The sequence below is a fragment of the Sander lucioperca genome, chromosome 10 (genome assembly GCF_008315115.2).
Source record: "Sander lucioperca isolate FBNREF2018 chromosome 10, SLUC_FBN_1.2, whole genome shotgun sequence".
NCBI classification, from domain to species: domain Eukaryota; kingdom Metazoa; phylum Chordata; class Actinopteri; order Perciformes; family Percidae; genus Sander; species Sander lucioperca.
In genome coordinates this window covers 24,958,961-24,975,791 of record NC_050182.1, presented here as the reverse complement: position 1 = coordinate 24,975,791, position 16,831 = coordinate 24,958,961, and the positions used below count along the sequence as shown (strand labels likewise).

Genomic DNA, 16,831 nt, shown 5'->3' with positions numbered 1-16,831 from the left:
ATCGTGTCTACAAGTCAATGCAATGTAAGTAACAAACAAACTGATTTAATTCATACTTAAAACAAGAGGTCAAAGTTTAATATAAATAAGTTTCACCTCTGAGCTTCGGTTTATATGTGAGTTAGTCACTAGTGTGTACCAGAGACAGCGCTACTATTATTTTCGATATGCATAGATCATAGGAGAGACAAAATACAAACGTAAAGGTTACATACAGTCACAAAACCAGTGTTTTTGCATGTTAGAATTATTTAAAATGAATCAAGAATAGTGTACTTTATATTCTTGCAACCTTTCCTTTTAGATTTGAAAATAAAATGATCTTTGTAACTTCATTCACTCATGATAGAGCTGTGTAATACTCACCCTGTAGAGACTTGAGACCTGAATGAAATGGATAATGCATCCTAATCAAAGTCATGCCTGCTTTTACTTTGTCAAAGCTTCATTACCGTGTGGATTCAGCTGCATTATCACACATCAGTAACATCGCTTTGACAAAAACAGAAGAAGGGTCACAATGGTTATTGTGATGGATTACAGATCTCAACCACATATTTTTTACACTAAAGCTAAATAAGAGAAAAACAACAACAGACTGGAAAACAACTAAACACATTTAAAAATCTAAAAACCGTGGCACGCTATGAAAAATGCCTGGAGCGTTGTAGTTAATGGGTGAAAACAGGCAATGACACTGGTGGTCCTACAATGCCTCACCAAGTGATGCCTTCACAGTGCCTGTACCTGTGTGAACACATAGACAAAGACAAACAGTGCTACCAATCTCACTGCAGTGCATAGAAGGTTTACAACAATGGTTGTGGGAAGAGATGGTGCACTCAGGTGCTGCTTGATAACAGACACATGTTGACACCTTGTACGTAGAGCACATACTGATCCGATTTTGGTGATTCGATTGTATCTTGGTGATGTTTTAGCACTCAAAGTAGTCCAGTTATCCTTATTGCAGATGGTTTTTCATGCACACACACTGCAATCTTCCTACCATAAAACAGTGAAAGTTCAGTCACTTGTCACAACTCAAGTTCCATCAAACAAGCTTACATTTGCCTCAAACTTGGTTAGCTTAGAGAAGGACAACATAGATACATGGGTCATATCAGAGCAAAAGCTTTTACAGCTATTACATCCAAAACAGTTCATCTCAGTAGCCCGTCTCTGCTTCTCTTTGGAATTTCCTCTGTGTGTAGATATTAAATGTATTTTAGTGCATTCCCTGAAGAGTTTTCTGTAATGAGGTTTAAAAAAAAGAGTTTTTTCCATGCTATGTAAAGGTCAATCACATCCCAAGGCATCACTTCTTGGGGTTGTCAGCGTTCAGCCATGAACCGTCCTCCTCCACGTCCCGCCTGACGACCAGGAGCATCTCTGCCACATCCTGAGAAAGCTGTTCGCTGAGAAATGTGCTGCAAGACAAACAAAGAGGACAGGAGATGAAAGGTTAGAAAAATACAGACACAGACAGAGGGCAGATTGCTAGAGTGCAACGCTCTAACACAAACAAACAGTGAGGTAAGCCCCATGTGACCACTCATATGGGATGACTCACTCACTGAGACAGAAATCAAGCAGCACACCGAAGCCAAGTTTTGACCTCATTCGCAGACACACAGATTACATGTCTGCTCTAAAGAGACATTTTAAAGAATGCACATTCTTACCGTAGTTCTGCTTCTCCCCCAATACAGACAGGACTCTTCAGTTTGGAGTCCAGGTTGTAGTACTGTCCATTAACTTGTCGAACCGCGAGCCAGTGCCGCCGTCGGAGTGGGAGGGACACGATCCCAAGAGATACTCGTGATGGGACATTAAGAATAAAACCCTGGACCTTTGACATGCAAAGGCTCTGAACAGTCCTGTATTAAAAAAAAAAAAAGGCAGAAAGGAAGTATTAAAGAAGACTTGGTCTCTTGCGATAGACTGTTCGGGTGTACCCACTTGACCTCAACCTGGCTCACCTACTTCTGCTTTCCAAAATAAAAGCCTAATTTTTTTTACGTGTAGCTGGAGATTGGATATGAGATAGGAGTGTGAGTAAAAAGTGAGTCACGCCTCGTATATACAGTGCAACATGCCTTGGGCTTGCATTGAATGATGGATGGTCTAGCATTATGGCCTACTACTGCAGAGATGGGTGTCTCTATGATGTCTTGTCTGTGAGTCTAAAAAGATGCATTTGTTCTTTGATAAAAATGGCCTGACGCAGAGAACTGATGCTTCGTGATTAGCTTTCAATCTTTAAACTCCGAACAAGTATTTACTGTATCATTATAGGTATGTTTCCCGTGGAAATAGAAGAAATGTACCAACTGAGAAAAAACAAGCCCAGAAAATACCTTGCAAAGTAATGCGTAAAGTAAGTAAAGTATTGTTTTAGGGTGGACTTACCTTAAACACAATATGATGACAACATGTGAGTGCAGTAAAGCTTGAAGATTCTCACCTCACAGGGCTCAGTGTGCCTCACTCACCTGCGTTTGTCCCACCACACTGCAGCCAGTTCCCGACTCTGTAGTGCCGCCATGATGACGTTGACGTCATAGTTTCCTGTACCCAACACTGAGCGATGAGGGTTCACCACACACTGTGGAGCCAGCCTGCATGGAGAGAGCAACAGAACAATAGAGCATGTTGAAGGGAAAATCAACCTTGTATTTAGTACATCTCTGTTTTTTAACATCCATTGTGACGTAACCGGGATAATGCTACATCTTTTTTTTTTTAACTGCCCTTTGTTCGAATAAAATGTATTTGTCTATAACATCCTGGACAAAGTATTGATGAGTCAATGAAGTCACAGGGTTTCCTGTAGGAAATTCTTTAGCCTAGGTCACAAGCTACCCAGATCATGAATCATCTGGTATCCTAGTCAATTAAGTTAGTAAATGACTTCCTTAACAACAGCCACACTGAATGCAATGGCTTTTGCAGTTTGGAATTGCACCAGTGCTCTTCTTCCCTGAAGGTTAATGTTATATTTCACAAAACACTGTGAGAAATCCAAAAGTCAGTGATTGGTTATTGACTGTTGACCCACTCCAAAAAGTGTCATCACTTCAAGTCTTGGTAATGTGGATTTCCATCTTTTTTTCATTTTTTAAAAGCAGTAACTTGAGAGAGCAGTGGTATGGAACACAATGACTTAGGATTTGGTTTGCATTCCTAGTTGTGTGTCAGTGGAAGGGGTTTTCATCTAACACACTGCTAAACAGCATTACTGCTATTTCCTGAGACTAGATCAGGATGTGAACAATAACTTAAACATCCATTTGTTACTCCATAATTCAGCCTATAGTATTCCCTGTGCAAACCTTTGGAGAAATTCAGAATGTATTTTTCTTCACCTGTTATGGAGCAGCTACTATAGTTAGATGTTCAAAGGTATATTTGTTGAACCTACAGATGCTAGTCTACCTTGGATGATGAAATGTTTGCCTGGGGCAAAACTAAAGACTGTACCACCCCGCTCTGCTCTTCCTCTCTTTTGGTTCCTCTATTTTGAAGATACAACCAGCTGCTGCATAACAGGAACAAAATAACGGTTTGATAGGGAGGCTATGCACCAATTATGGAGTACTATGGAGGGCTGAGGTCATACATGGGGCTATTTCAGGGGACGGTATAAAGAAGCAGCGCCCCTGTTGTTAACTTATGTGTCTTGGATTCATACTTTGAATGTGCTTTTTGGTTAATAAAAAGCAGTTAAATATGTTTTAGCTACGTATATGAGAATACCCTACCGTTTGCAGATGTCATCGGCTGTCTCCTTGGTGAACACCCGCTCCTGGAGCACGTTGTTGAGTGCATGAATCGCGCACAGCTCCAATCGTTGCTTCTCATGAAACACTTCTCCTTCGCTCATACTAAAGCTTAACATACACAAGCACACAGAAGACGTACCATTAACACACGGTATAAACATGAGCTATAATATAGTTAGCTATCGGAGCAGCCACGCAGCACAGTTTACAGTCCATTCAGGCTACCAATAAGCTTACCGTAACGGCAGCTAAACTGTGCAGCCTGCTGCTGGTTATACTCTGTGTTTGGTTGCTGAGCTGACAGCAAAACAACAAGTGAACTATTATTAATCGACAATAGCTACATGAAGCTACTGACCTGCTGATGAAGCGCTTTCACGTAAAAAAAAAAAATGCTGGAGTCTGACAGCTACATCCAGAAACCGGAAACAGATCCGTTGTTTTTGTTGTGATGTTGTTGTGTGGCTGACACGCCCATAACTCACAGCAGCACTGGAGCACGCAAATCCGTCGCTTTAACCCGTCGTTTCGATTCTGTTTACTCGTTCAAATAAAATACGGTAAAATAAACGTAAAGGAAACGTATCTCCTCAAAATATCTCAGTCCACCAGGCGGTCAGAGCTCATCATTACTGTGGACGTTACAGTGTTGGAGCGCCCTCTAGTGCTGAGCCTGGTTATAATGATGGTGGTGGTGGTGGTTTATAATTTTTGGTATTAAAAAGAAATTACAATGTTTTTTGGGGTTGTAATGGACCATAAACTCTTGGAAACATAACACAGCTTATATAAAGGGTTTCTGTGTTTAATTTTTTTGAGGTTATTTCTTCCCATTTGTATTCCTGCAATTAATGTGCAAGGAGAGAAAAGAAAAAACACAAAAGCGCTTGGACATTATCGTGATATCCTTGCAGTTGTGAGTGATTTTATGTACTCCTTGTAATTTAAACCAAGCTGAACTAAACTTAATTAAACCAAACTTTAAAAAAAAATTGAGTCAAGGTGGCCAGTTCCAGTACCATAGATATCTACATTTCTTCACATTTGTATGGTACTGCTGTAAGTAGGTTTTTATAGTGTATGTATGTTCAACAACTATCCAATAGTTTTTGGTCATTGGCACTTTAAAACATGAAAAACATCTTGTTATATGCTGAATTAGGAGAAACCAGATTATTCTTCTTAGTCTTTAGGTCTTTTTTGTACTAGCTACTCCTGTCTGCATGTCTAGCTGTCTTTATTTTTGCTATTGACTATGAGCTGTGTCTGCTTTTGCTGCTTCTAATGACTGCAGGTTTACATTCCACATGAATTCAGTTTTCTATGTATCAGTTTCACCCTACTAATTAAAAGACCGGTATTATTCTATTCATTAATGTTTTCCGTCCCCCTGCTTCTGTTTATATGTAATATGCAGTGCATTTTCTTGTGCGTTTTAATTTCAACAGATTTATCTTTTCAGCACTGTTCAGGGGTGTGTGTGAGTTTTTCAAACGGACCAATGGCTGACTAGCAGTAGTCATATTTTCGACTCTGTATGGCTCATAGGGCTTCCAATTGTGACGCAACGACAATCATGTTTCATGATTGGCTCAAAGTTTCTGACGTATAATATCACTAAGATGCCCATTGGTCGGTGGTAGTAGGTTAAACTGAGGATCGTATTTTTGTTCCTGTGTCAACGAAAAAGAAGAAAAGAAGAGTAGCCAGTGAGACCCGGCTAAGTTTTCATCGAAGATAGTTTTTTCAAACATTAAGTAAAGGACTCCTCAAATCTCAAACCAGCCAAACATCCAACGCCTTAGCAGAACCCCCTTTTGAAGATGGTAAGTCGAGGTTATTGCTAACGGCTAGCTAACGGGTGTAGCTGCTAGCTTGATCCGATGTTTAGCCACCGCCAGCCTTCGAGCTTTTTATTTAGGTTGTGTCTACTTACTGGAGTCTCACACGTTAAGTAAGAATCTACATCTGCATTTGTATAATGTAATACACACATTGATTGTATTAAATACTGTATTAAACAGCTTAATATCGCTAAGCAGCTTTAACAGTATCAGATTGAGGCTAGGCTAGTATTGCTAACAGTTATCTTACTACTATTGTAGTAATGTTTCGCTTTCATGATAGTAGAAATGCCAAATATTAAGCTTCACGTTACGTCAGACAACTTATGTTGAAACTTTTGAAAGTGCTGTAGGATACTTGCTTGTGTAAGAACTCTGTAGCTCACCCTGAACAGTAAGAGTTGAAATAATTATGAATCAATCAAGCATACTTTATTTGTATAGCACTTTTCATACATAACACGAAGTGCTTCACATAATCCACACAAAGCGATAAGTGGCTTTTTAATTATTAAAACACTCAATGATAACATTATTTAATAAAAATCAGGAGTTGGGGAAACCCAAAACTCAAACTTGGTATATAACGTCAACTTTACCAACATACACCAAGAAGCAAAACGGGCTAAAATGCGTAAATAAATAGACAGGTAAATGAATAAAACTCTGTTAAAATCCAGACTAAAAAGGTAGGTCTTTATTTTGCATTTTAAAGTATCAACATTCTCTGCTGCCCTCAGGAAGGCTGTTCCCATATAAATAAAATGTTTTAATTTTATTTCTATCGCTGTTCCAGTGGCGTGGACCATGTAATAGAAAGATGCCTCACCGTGGGTTTTTGTTTTGACTTAAGCACATTTGGTAAATAAATAGGATCAAGACCATTAAGAGCTTTATAAACCAATAAAAGGACTTTAAAATAAATTCTAAGTCAAACAGGAAACAAGTGCAGAGACTTAAAAATGTATGGAATGTGTGCGCTCTTTCTGGTCCTAGTCAACACACGTGCAGCTGAGTTCTGCTATAATTGCAATGGAACTATATTATTTTTAGGGAGGCCAGAAAGTAGAGCATTATATATAGATGAATACATAATGAAGAGCAACTTAACATAGAAAATTCATTAAGTGTGTGTGTGTGATGATTTGATGGTGGATTTGTCTTATGCTAGTTGGATTTCAGTGATGTTTAATCTATGCCTATTTTTTATTATTAAAAACACTGTATATCGAACAATGTGTGTGGACATCATTAAAAGCGTTGCATTGGTTTGTTTTAGTGTTGGCACAATAAAATTGGCAATTTTGAAAGCTTAAAGGCATTACGTATGCAGTAACTATATGCACTAATATAGCTTTTCAAGGCTGATACTGTCACACACTTGGTATGATATTTTTGGTTGTCGATTGTAAGGAAATAGGACTATAATACTTTCTAGCGTGATATGTATTTTTGGCTGTTGCATTGGTAATATGTTCCGGGAAAAAGCTCGCACAGTGTCATCAGTCAGTAAGTAAATGGCGTCAGTAAAGCAGCATCTCAACATTGTCAAAATACCCATAACTTTTAGAGTTTCTCTTTTAGTAGTTCTGTGTTTGTACATATGCAAAACCCGAGTTGGCTAAACCATTTTTCTGTCTCTCCAGAACTCCAATGTGGAGAATTTGCCTCCTCATGTTCTTCGCTTGGTCTACAAAGAGGTTTCAGCTTTAGCAGCAGACCCGCCTGAGGGTATCAAGATTTATCCCAGTGAGGAAGACATAACTGAGCTACATACAGCCATCGAAGGACCGGGTAAGCATTGCAATATGGTGTCATACCAAACTGGCATTGGCCATGTAAAGTTAAAAAATAACACCTTGCTGTGTGTGCATTCTCAAAGTAAGAAATTGTTGCATGTATTGCGGTATTCATTTAATTTTTTTCAGAATCTCACACAGCAGTGCTTTTCAAATCTCCGTATTAGTCTGGATCTGCTTCTGTCTGTCCACGAGACAGTTTTCTTAGCATGTTATACATCTAAAATCCTTGTCAAATCGAATTACTGAAAGGTCAATACAGAACACTAGGGATGCATCGTGAATCGGTTAAAAATCTATTTAAATGTGTAAAGATTACAACCGGTTGAGATAAAAAAAAAAAAAAAATATCGCGATGCAATTTTTTAACAGCCTAGGGCGTGACGCTAGTTAACATACAGCAGGTAATGTCAGCCTACCGTTAGCTAGTAGCATTAGCTGGCTTAAACACAGTTAAAATGCTGACAGCTAAACGGTGTAAAGTGTGACTGTATTTCACTGGAAAGGATTCCAACACCAGGACGTACAACAGTCTGCAGCTAAAGACACAGAGGAGACTAGCTGCACTTTGAGACAGCATGGCCACTGTCGCTGAAAACAGCAAGTGACTTTATGATATGTTCAAGTCCTGCTCTGTAAGCTTGTGTTGCATTCAATGTTGTTGTACCTTCTGTCATCTAGTGTTGCTTCTTTTTGTCTTTTAACAGCAAATGACTGGTGAAAAAAAGTTGTTGTTATTGCATTTTAAATAAATCATTTAAATTTGACCTCATGGCCTTAGTAATAAACAAACCGTTCTTTAATATATATTTTTTGTTAGATAAAATACAATTTCAGTGTCACCTTTTTGATAAGAGGACACATCTGTTGGTTTGCACAGTTTATATAAATAGAGGTCGTTTTTCGGCAGCTCGTTCTGTTTAAAAAATCATATCGGGAACATAAAATAGTGAATTGAATTGTGAGTTGAGTGTATCGTTACATCCCTACAGAACACATATTTTGATATTGATTGGAGATGCTAACTATCAGGTAACAATCAAATCATTCTTGAGTAGACCATATTTAAAGGTCAACTTAAAAAAAAAAAAACAGAGTAAGTCAACATGCGATTCTTTAAAGGTCTAAGGTCATTTTATCACGTCCACTCAAGTAACTAGTATGTAAAGTTATTCTTAATGTAACAATTAGTAGTTTAGTTTAAAAAAGTAATTGTATGTTGCATCTGAGTCATACATACTTGCATCTCACAGTACAATCTGCTCCCCCAACACTAGACTTTCAATAAAATAACTTGATAACTGTTTGGCAGCAAGGACAGATTTCACTGTATGACCAACCTGAGATAATAACAGCTCTCACCTGAAGATGTGACCCTTCTCTGCTCCACTGTGTTTAGGTGATTGGTGGTCACCAGCTTCATGGAACTACTTATTTTTTCTGTTGCGTAATTTACTCATTAGGTAATCAACTCCTTAAGACGTGCATTAATGCATCCGTTTTACAAAGTAGAAATTATTTCCTTTCCATGACTCCTTGAAAATTGATATTGTATAAACGCTTTATATCTGGATTTAGTAGATGTTACTAATTACATGTGAGACACATAACCCACTTTAACCACACAGCCAGCCAACATGTACATGCTTTTAAACTAATATCTCTATCGATACCGCAACGATATTGTAGTGTTGACTAATAAAAATATTTACACAATGAGATTTTTGATAAATAATCATCAGTAATGTGGATATAATGACTAAGTTGGGTAAAGGCAAATAATAGAACAGTTACAACAGTCTGGTGAGTTCAGAAAAGAACATCACTTTACTGTAATGCAGCCTTTAAAACCAGAAAAAGACAACACTTATGCCATATTATGATATTACGATATCCAAAATCTAAGACAATATCTAGTCTCATATGACGATATCGATATAATATTGATATATTGCCCAGCTCTACAATAGAGTGTACGTGACAGTTTTCATCATAATCCAGAAAGAATTATGATAGGAACAATAAGTTTGAACTAAATGGCATGTGAACTAAATGATGTTTGGCTTACTTGCATGTAAGATTTTCTGTTTTTGTTAGTTGACTCAGTTGCCGCTCCATGACCCTCTTTGTTTTTGTGGAGCAAGTTTGGCACAGCCTGGACATACGGTTCATAAGATGAATTCTTTATGCTTTGACAGAGGGAACTCCGTTTGCTGGTGGCGTTTTCCGAATGCGTCTGGTCCTCGGGAAGGACTTCCCTGCGGTTCCACCCAAGGGGTATTTCCTGACTAAGATTTTTCACCCCAATGTGGGTCACAAGGGAGAGATCTGTGTCAATGTGTTGAAGAGGGACTGGAAGGCAGAACTCGGCCTCAGACATGTCTTACTTGTAAGTGGAACCATCAGTCTGTGTTGTTCTGGGTTTCAGCTGTGTTGCCATCACTATTTTAATTTTTTTTTTTACATTTCCATCTCCTTTTATTTCTCCACAGACAATCAAGTGTCTTCTCATCCATCCGAATCCAGAGTCGGCTCTGAACGAAGAGGCCGGGCGTTTGCTGTTAGAGGACTATGCAGAATATGAGTCCCGAGCTCGTCTGCTCACAGAGATCCACGCCATGGGGGGGCACGGCGGGACCTCTGGGGCACCTCAGGACCCTAATGACGGCCCACAGCCGAAGAAGCATGCAGGCGACCCCATGAAGAGAGCGGGACCCAGTGCAGCAGCTGTGCCAGCAGCTCTGGGTAACGGAGCTAATGGAGCCAGTACCACCACCAGCAATAGCAACAGCAGTAGCACTAATAACGTAGCAGGGAAAAAGAAAGCAGATAAAAAGCGTGCATTGAGGCGACTTTAATACCTCAGCTAAAGTGTGTGTGTGTGTGTGTGTGTGTACACGTGTGTGAGTGCGAGAATGTGTAAATATAAATATTGAAGTGTGCTGACAATGTTTTTGTTCCCTTTTTCTGACTCTTTCTACCACCTATCCAGACTGTCCACAACTTGTGTCTTGCCACCAGTTTGTCCTGTTGGCATTACAGGTTTGTTAATTATTTCCATACCTAAAGACATAATGATAAAATGTTTGTTCCTCTTTTAAAGGAAAGACAACACCTTCACTGCGGAAATCATGCCATCTGTTGTATTTTGCTCTTGGCCTAGTGTGTATGAATTATACAGGGAATGGGTTTCACTGTGCAAAACATGGCCTCTGTCTGTCCACTAATGAGACAAAACTACTATTGTCTCAGACTTGATATCAGCTCTTTTTAAAGTGTTTCTTGGCAAATGCTGCTGTGATGGTACTGTGTACTGCTCAGCCAGGCTCACTTATGAGTCCAAACCAGGATGTTACTTTAATTAAAGTCAGGTTTTCAAATTGAACTCAAAGGAAATAATAAAGAAGTTGCTAAATAATTGTGCACAAAGTCGGTGGGTTCATTTTTGGGAGAGAAATATTGTCAATATCACACAAAATTGTAACATCTTTTTAAATAGTATTTTTCATATTGTGATCTGAATGATACAGGTATGGAAAAAGTTGACAGTGGAGTATAAGACGTCTGTCTTTTTTTTTTTTTTTTTTTCTAAAATTGTTTCACTGTCCAGTATTTTCAAAAGTTGTTTAGATTGACATGTTCATATTCAGCTGTCTTGTGGTTGTGTGAAGACCTAGATCAGTGGCTGTAAGGGAACATAGGGTAGGTTGCCAGACTACTTTTTATAAAACAAACAAATGAATCGCCTATTCCGTATTAAGCGTGCAGTGGTCGCTTAACCTACCCGATTCCCTACAAAGCAGTATGTGCTCTCAGATACCCAGCTCCCCGACAAGCCATGTGGGTACCTGAGAAGACATCTGTAGGACAACTTCCACGTTTGATAGAATTTGTCTCCCCACCCGTTGCACTTGGCAGGGTTTCCGGGGCAGGTTTTCTCTTTGTACTAAATGCATGCGGGGCCTACATTTCCCAAGGAAACACACTGAAGCGCTGTCTTAATTTGGACGGAAAATGTGCCTCTGAATCTCTGTCATTGTGCAGTTGGCTGGATATTTTGTGTCCATTTTAAATTATTTAAATTAAACATTGAAATACAAGAAGTGAAATTAAAAATGAGTCATATTTGCTCTTTTATTTGGAGTTCCTGTGCATGTGTAATTGTTTCATTATGGTAGACCTTTCTGCAGGTGTGTGTGTGTGTATCAGTATAGCCGCTGAGAATGGATACTAACCTCTGCTTTTACTGCTCAGTGACGTACAATAGCATTTTGTTTATAGTGGTCTCCTGATCTGCAGTGATGGAATAACCATTATGAGGAAATCAGTAATTGCATGATTGATTTTATTTGCCCATTTCATTATAAAATACGATACAACTATGCACCATACATTAAAAACAAAACAAAGTCAGGATAACACAAAGCCCTGAGGCTTATTTCCATTGTGGTCCCAAAGGGGAGTGAGCAAGTGGCAGCAGGTCAAGCATCAATCATCACAAACCATACAAACATTAAATAGATACATAAAACAATACAGTAATAAATCCTCATACTACGATTGGCATCTAAGCCATTTTTTCAGTGCCTGCTTAAAACCTCCTAAACTTCTGATCATCTTAAGTTTTCCTGGCAACCTGTTCCACAGGCTTGTTGCTACATACAAAAAGGACTCCTCACCTAAATTACTCTTAAATCTAGGAGGAACAAAATCAGTAGAACTTCCCCTGGTGGAGTGGCTGTGGACATCTCCTACTCTGTTAAAATAATTGATTAAATATTTGGGGACAACCCCATACACAGTCCTATGAACCATGCACAGGTGAATCTGAGAGACTCGATCTTCAACTTTTAACCACCCAATAGTCTCAAAATGAGAAGTATCAAGATGAGATTGCATGGGGAGGTTCAGAATAAGCCTCACAACCTTATTTTGAGCAGTCTGAAGCCTATGTTTCAGATGCTGTAAGACACCTTTATACCATGAGCAGCATGCATAGTCAAAATAAGGCTGAATTAGATCACTTGCCAGAGTTAACATTGTGTTCTTGTCCAAAAATCTTGAAATTCTTGCCAAGAAACGTACTCTTTGATTCACTTTGGCAAGTACCTTTTGCGCTTGGCCCACTCCAGTCAAGTGGCAGTCCAGCACACAACCTAGGTAAGTAACCGAGTCCTTTACATTAATCTCATTATCTTCAACTAAAACCTTAAAACCCGGGGATCTTTTCAGTTTTATCTTTGACCCAAACAGTATGGCTTCCGTTTTCCCTAGGTGAAGCGATAGCCTATTGTCAGACATCCACCTGCTGACATTCAATAATTCTACACTAAGAGTTCTTTCGACTATGTTCTTATCTTTATGAGAAACCAATAATGCAGAATCATCTGCATATAAAAAAAGTTCACATGAACATACAGACTTAAGGTCATTAATATATAGAAGGAAAAAAAGTGGACCCAAGACACTCCCTTGTGGGACCCCACAGTCTATGCATAGTGGTTGAGACATTGTTCCCCCAATATCCACCACCTGCTTCCTATCCTTCAAATAAGACCTCACCCATCTGACTGCTAAGTCATTAAAACCAATGGCTTTTAATTTGCGTACCAAAATGCCATGGTCAACGGTATCAAAGGCCTTCTGTAGGTCTAACATGACCATACCACAAAAATGCCCTTTATCTACCTCCCTCCTAATGTTGTCAGTTAGATACAGTAAACAAGTGTCAGTGGAGTGTGACTTACGAAAGCCAGACTGAAACTCATAGAGTAGATTGTGTGATACTAGATACTTGTCAATCTGTTCAAAAATAATCTTTTCCATTATCTTTGACAGACTACACAGAATAGAAACAGGTCTATAGTTTCCATGGTCTAATTTACTCCCTTTCTTATAAAGTGGAATCACTCTGGCAAGCTTAAAATCATTGGGGAAATGTCCTTGCTCTATAGACATATTAATGATATGAGTAATACATGGGGTGATAACCTCAGCAGCATCTCTTAAAAATCTAGAAGGAATATTGTCAAAGCCGGTTGCTTTCGAGCTATTTAAATTTTTAAGTTTCTCAAGTACAACTGCCTCTGACACCTTTTCAAAAGAAAAGCCATCTGCTTTAACCGCTTGCTGAGAATAAAAGTCAAGGATGTGACTTTCACCATACTGCCCTGACTGCTCAGGTAGCTTTTCCACCAGTTTACTAGCAACTGATGAGAAGTAGTTGTTAAAACAATCTGCCACTGTCACCTTTTCTGCTGTAACTTTATTCCCCAGATCAAGAGTTATGCTACTGGTTTTTGTTTTCAACCTGTTGCTGTAGCCAAGCTGCTTGAGGGACTTCCATAATTTACGTGAATCATTTCTATATTCCACAATTTTCTCATTGAAATAGGCCTTTTTAGCATACGCCACTAATCTACTAACTTCATTTCTCACCTTTTTGTACTCTGCCCAATTCTGATCATCCTTATTTCTCCTGAATGTGTCATACTTCTTGTTTCTCATCCTAATTGCCTCAAGAATATCATCATTTATCCAGGGTTCTGTCCTCTGTTTAATTCTTACTACTTTAAATGGAGCTAGTTTGTCTACAACTTCTAAAAACATACATTTAAAAGAGCACCATGCTTTATCAACATCCATACATTGCAACACAACAGACCAGTTTATTAGATTCAAGCAATTATCAAGTGCTTCTTTGCTATACCTTTTCAGCGACCTGATTCTTATAGAGCTATGGCAATTGAGCACTGCTTTCTTTATCTTTCGAGTACAGAAAACAATAGAATGATCACTCAATCCATAATTAATTACCCCACTTTCTACTATTCTAGTCTTTTCTGACACTAGAACAAGGTCAATAATAGTTTGAGTAGAAGAACAGACACGTGTTGGTTCTTTAATCAGCTGATGTAAACTAAATGAGCGACAAAAATTCATTAATGCCTTATAGCCGGAAAGATCCGTCTTTCGAGTGTCAGTATTAAAATCTCCTATCATAATAACTTCCGATTTAACAAAGTCCATACACTTTGAACAGACTTCTTCCAGAAGTTCATAAAACATAGTCTGGTCAGGTGGCCTGTAGCATGCTCCAACTAAGATAGGCTTGCTCTTCGGCAACAGAATGTTTAACCAGACCGCTTCTATTTGGTCATTATTCAAGTCCATTCTCTGATTAAAACCAATGTCTGCTCTCACATAAACACACACACCTCCACCTTTACGGTTTCGGTCTCTCCTGATTAAAAAATAGTTCTCTATTTCAATTTCGGCATCCTTAATGGAGTCATCCAGCCACGTCTCAGTAAAACAAAAAAGTCCCACCTTATTGCTGTTACTGAGGAGACGTATCTCAGTTATTTTTGGGAGAAGGCTTCTGATGTTAAGATGAAGCAGGTGAAGTCCCCTCGTAGAGAGGAATGAGTCCAAATTTGGCTCAACCATACCGGCATCCTCCAGATCCGCACAGGGCAACCGAACCAAACGGAGCCGCGAGTCCAATCCCCCGGGCCGCGCGCACCCAGCAAGGGACACCGCCGCGTCTCCCAGGCCCAGCTCCGCTCCCTCCACGACTCCACGCCCCCCTCCACCTAGGTCAGCAACACTCATGGACAAATGTTTGCACCCATCGCTGCGTCGACTGGAAGGCCTACATACCATGGCATCTGTCGCACTTTCCATCGCATTCCTAGGTCCAAAGTCGGGCATCGGACCGGGACATTGGTGTATATCCCCAGACAATAGCAGGCACATACAGATGATCAAATCGCCTCCGTTAATTTGCCGAGTCACTCCAGCCTTTAATTTACGCCTGGCTGGGTACCAGCAGGGGTACAGGAACGTGTCCAACAAAGTTTTCTTTCCATAATCCCACTGTTTAGTAACTAAAAGTTTGTTTGGGTGGACACAGTTGCTTTGAAAGGTCTCATCCGTGCCATTTCTCAGGCCATTGTCAAAGCTATCTCTTATAATTGTGTAAACTAACAACATCACAAGCACTCCAAACTTGCCAGCAGCTGCCATCTTGCATCTCTCTCTCCCTCTCTCTCGCACTAATTGCAGGCGCACCTGCATCCACCCCAGCAAACCAGTGAGTGGAAGTACACCCGGTAGTACACCCGGTAGAGCGTCATCAGACTATCTAATGAAGCCTCTCCTTTAGCCTCTGCTGCATGCCCACCCACCTGTGTAGAAGTAGCAGCCTTCCATTCAGTTAATTATCAGGCCCTCCTTAGACACCTGGGGCGCCACGTAACGCTTACACTTTCCACAAGCCCCATTTTGGAAATGCTTACATCCTTTCCCACCTGGTATCCACCACAATGGCATATCCTCCTCGATTTGTGAAGTCAATTTCCTTGCTGTTATCTCAAAACAAACACTTTACAGTGTCTTTGGTTAAATAAATGATATTCATGAGTCTGTTCTTATGTAGTATGGGTCAGGATGAATCATAATTAAAGCAGTAGCCTACCATTAGCACTGTAGACCCACGTGATACCCAGAAAACTATAAGCATGCATTCCCGTGTCACAGTGTACTTTTAGTAATTATGATTCATGCTGTAGGCCTAATGTGTGATCACTAATTCTAATTTATGTAATACAATCATCAGTTAAAATCTACCGAAACACGGTTTCATTGGGCTATGAGGATCGTGAGAAGGCAGTTAGCCTGCTGTATGTGACGGTGGCATGAAGCCAAACGAGCCAACTTCATCTCTAGCCTACATCATACTGCATCTCCTATATAGGCCTACTCTTCCCATTACATTTGGTCTTCCAGCTGCCCCCGCCTGTCTTAAACTTAAAGAAATCTCTGAATTACCAGTGCAGGTCCTGGTCTAATTGACAGTTTCGTTCACACTCCAGTGTTACAGCTTTTGCGCCAATCCTCTCCCCTTCCCCGTTTTCATCGCTTTCATAATTGCCACCAACATAATGACACAGTTGCTGTGGCAACCATGTCTCTCTCGCTCTCTCTCTCTCTCTCTCTCTCTCTCTCTCTCTCTCTCTCTCTCTCTCTCACACACACACACACACACACACACACACACAGAAAAACACACTTTGGATCTCGGAGGTTATCCGCTGAATGTACCTAATTTAGCAAGTTCCCCCGTTATTAGGCTATAGTTCAACCCTGCGTTGCATTTTAAAGAACAGTAGGCTAGCTGAATTCCTAAGCGATATTTTTCTCCGAGCCAGTAAAATGGAGGTCTTCAGGGTCATTCAATCAAAGATGCAAATGAAATGGAGGGGAATAAAGATGAACGCCACCAGTTGAATGGGTCTAATGACCAGCAGCGCAGAGTTGAGAGTCTCATCAGCACCAGTCTGAGCGACCAATCACAGCGCTCCCCCACTGGCGGACCTCCGTGAGGCCAGTCGCAGTTAGG

General features: G+C 39.9%; 2 protein-coding genes across 5 annotated transcripts; one reads left to right on the top strand and one right to left on the bottom strand.

Annotated features, from left to right (window-relative positions):
- Positions 1 to 55: 55 nt before the first annotated feature.
- On the bottom strand, positions 56 to 4,445 carry josd2 (Josephin domain containing 2). Of its 4 annotated transcripts, none has more exons than XM_031299466.2 (5): positions 4,023 to 4,445; positions 3,765 to 3,893; positions 2,496 to 2,621; positions 1,686 to 1,880; positions 56 to 1,430 (listed from the first exon to the last, which is right to left on the bottom strand). In XM_031299466.2, exons 2-5 carry the CDS (start codon positions 3,884 to 3,886, stop codon positions 1,319 to 1,321), a joined length of 555 nt encoding a protein of 184 aa, XP_031155326.1. In that variant the 5' UTR covers positions 3,887 to 3,893; positions 4,023 to 4,445; the 3' UTR covers positions 56 to 1,318. The 4 variants fall into 4 exon arrangements, with proteins under 4 accessions (XP_031155326.1, XP_031155325.1, XP_031155324.1 ...); XM_031299465.2 differs by having other exon boundaries at positions 3,765 to 3,887; positions 4,144 to 4,445; XM_031299464.2 differs by having other exon boundaries at positions 4,144 to 4,444.
- Positions 4,446 to 5,381: 936 nt separating this feature from the next.
- ube2s (ubiquitin-conjugating enzyme E2S) lies at positions 5,382 to 11,548 on the top strand. The gene is made up of 4 exons (XM_031299459.2): positions 5,382 to 5,611; positions 7,276 to 7,423; positions 9,627 to 9,817; positions 9,921 to 11,548. The coding sequence occupies exons 1-4, from the start codon at positions 5,609 to 5,611 to the stop codon at positions 10,284 to 10,286; spliced, it is 708 nt and encodes a 235-aa protein (XP_031155319.1). The 5' UTR covers positions 5,382 to 5,608; the 3' UTR covers positions 10,287 to 11,548.
- Positions 11,549 to 16,831: the final 5,283 nt, after the last annotated feature.

Excerpts from the sequence above, each read along its gene's own strand:
- josd2 (XM_031299463.2), bottom strand. The coding sequence starts at position 3,864 with ATGAGAAGCAACGATTGGAGCTGTGCGCGATTCATGCACTCAACAACG. Across the intron at positions 1,881-2,495 it reads GTGTGGTGGGACAAACGCAG|GACTGTTCAGAGCCTTTGCA; the intron begins GTGAGTGAGGCA and ends TTTTTAATACAG. Across the intron at positions 1,431-1,685 it reads GGGGGAGAAGCAGAACTACG|CACATTTCTCAGCGAACAGC; the intron begins GTAAGAATGTGC and ends TTTGTCTTGCAG.
- ube2s (XM_031299459.2), top strand. Across the intron at positions 7,424-9,626 it reads TACAGCCATCGAAGGACCGG|AGGGAACTCCGTTTGCTGGT; the intron begins GTAAGCATTGCA and ends ATGCTTTGACAG. Across the intron at positions 9,818-9,920 it reads GCCTCAGACATGTCTTACTT|ACAATCAAGTGTCTTCTCAT; the intron begins GTAAGTGGAACC and ends ATTTCTCCACAG.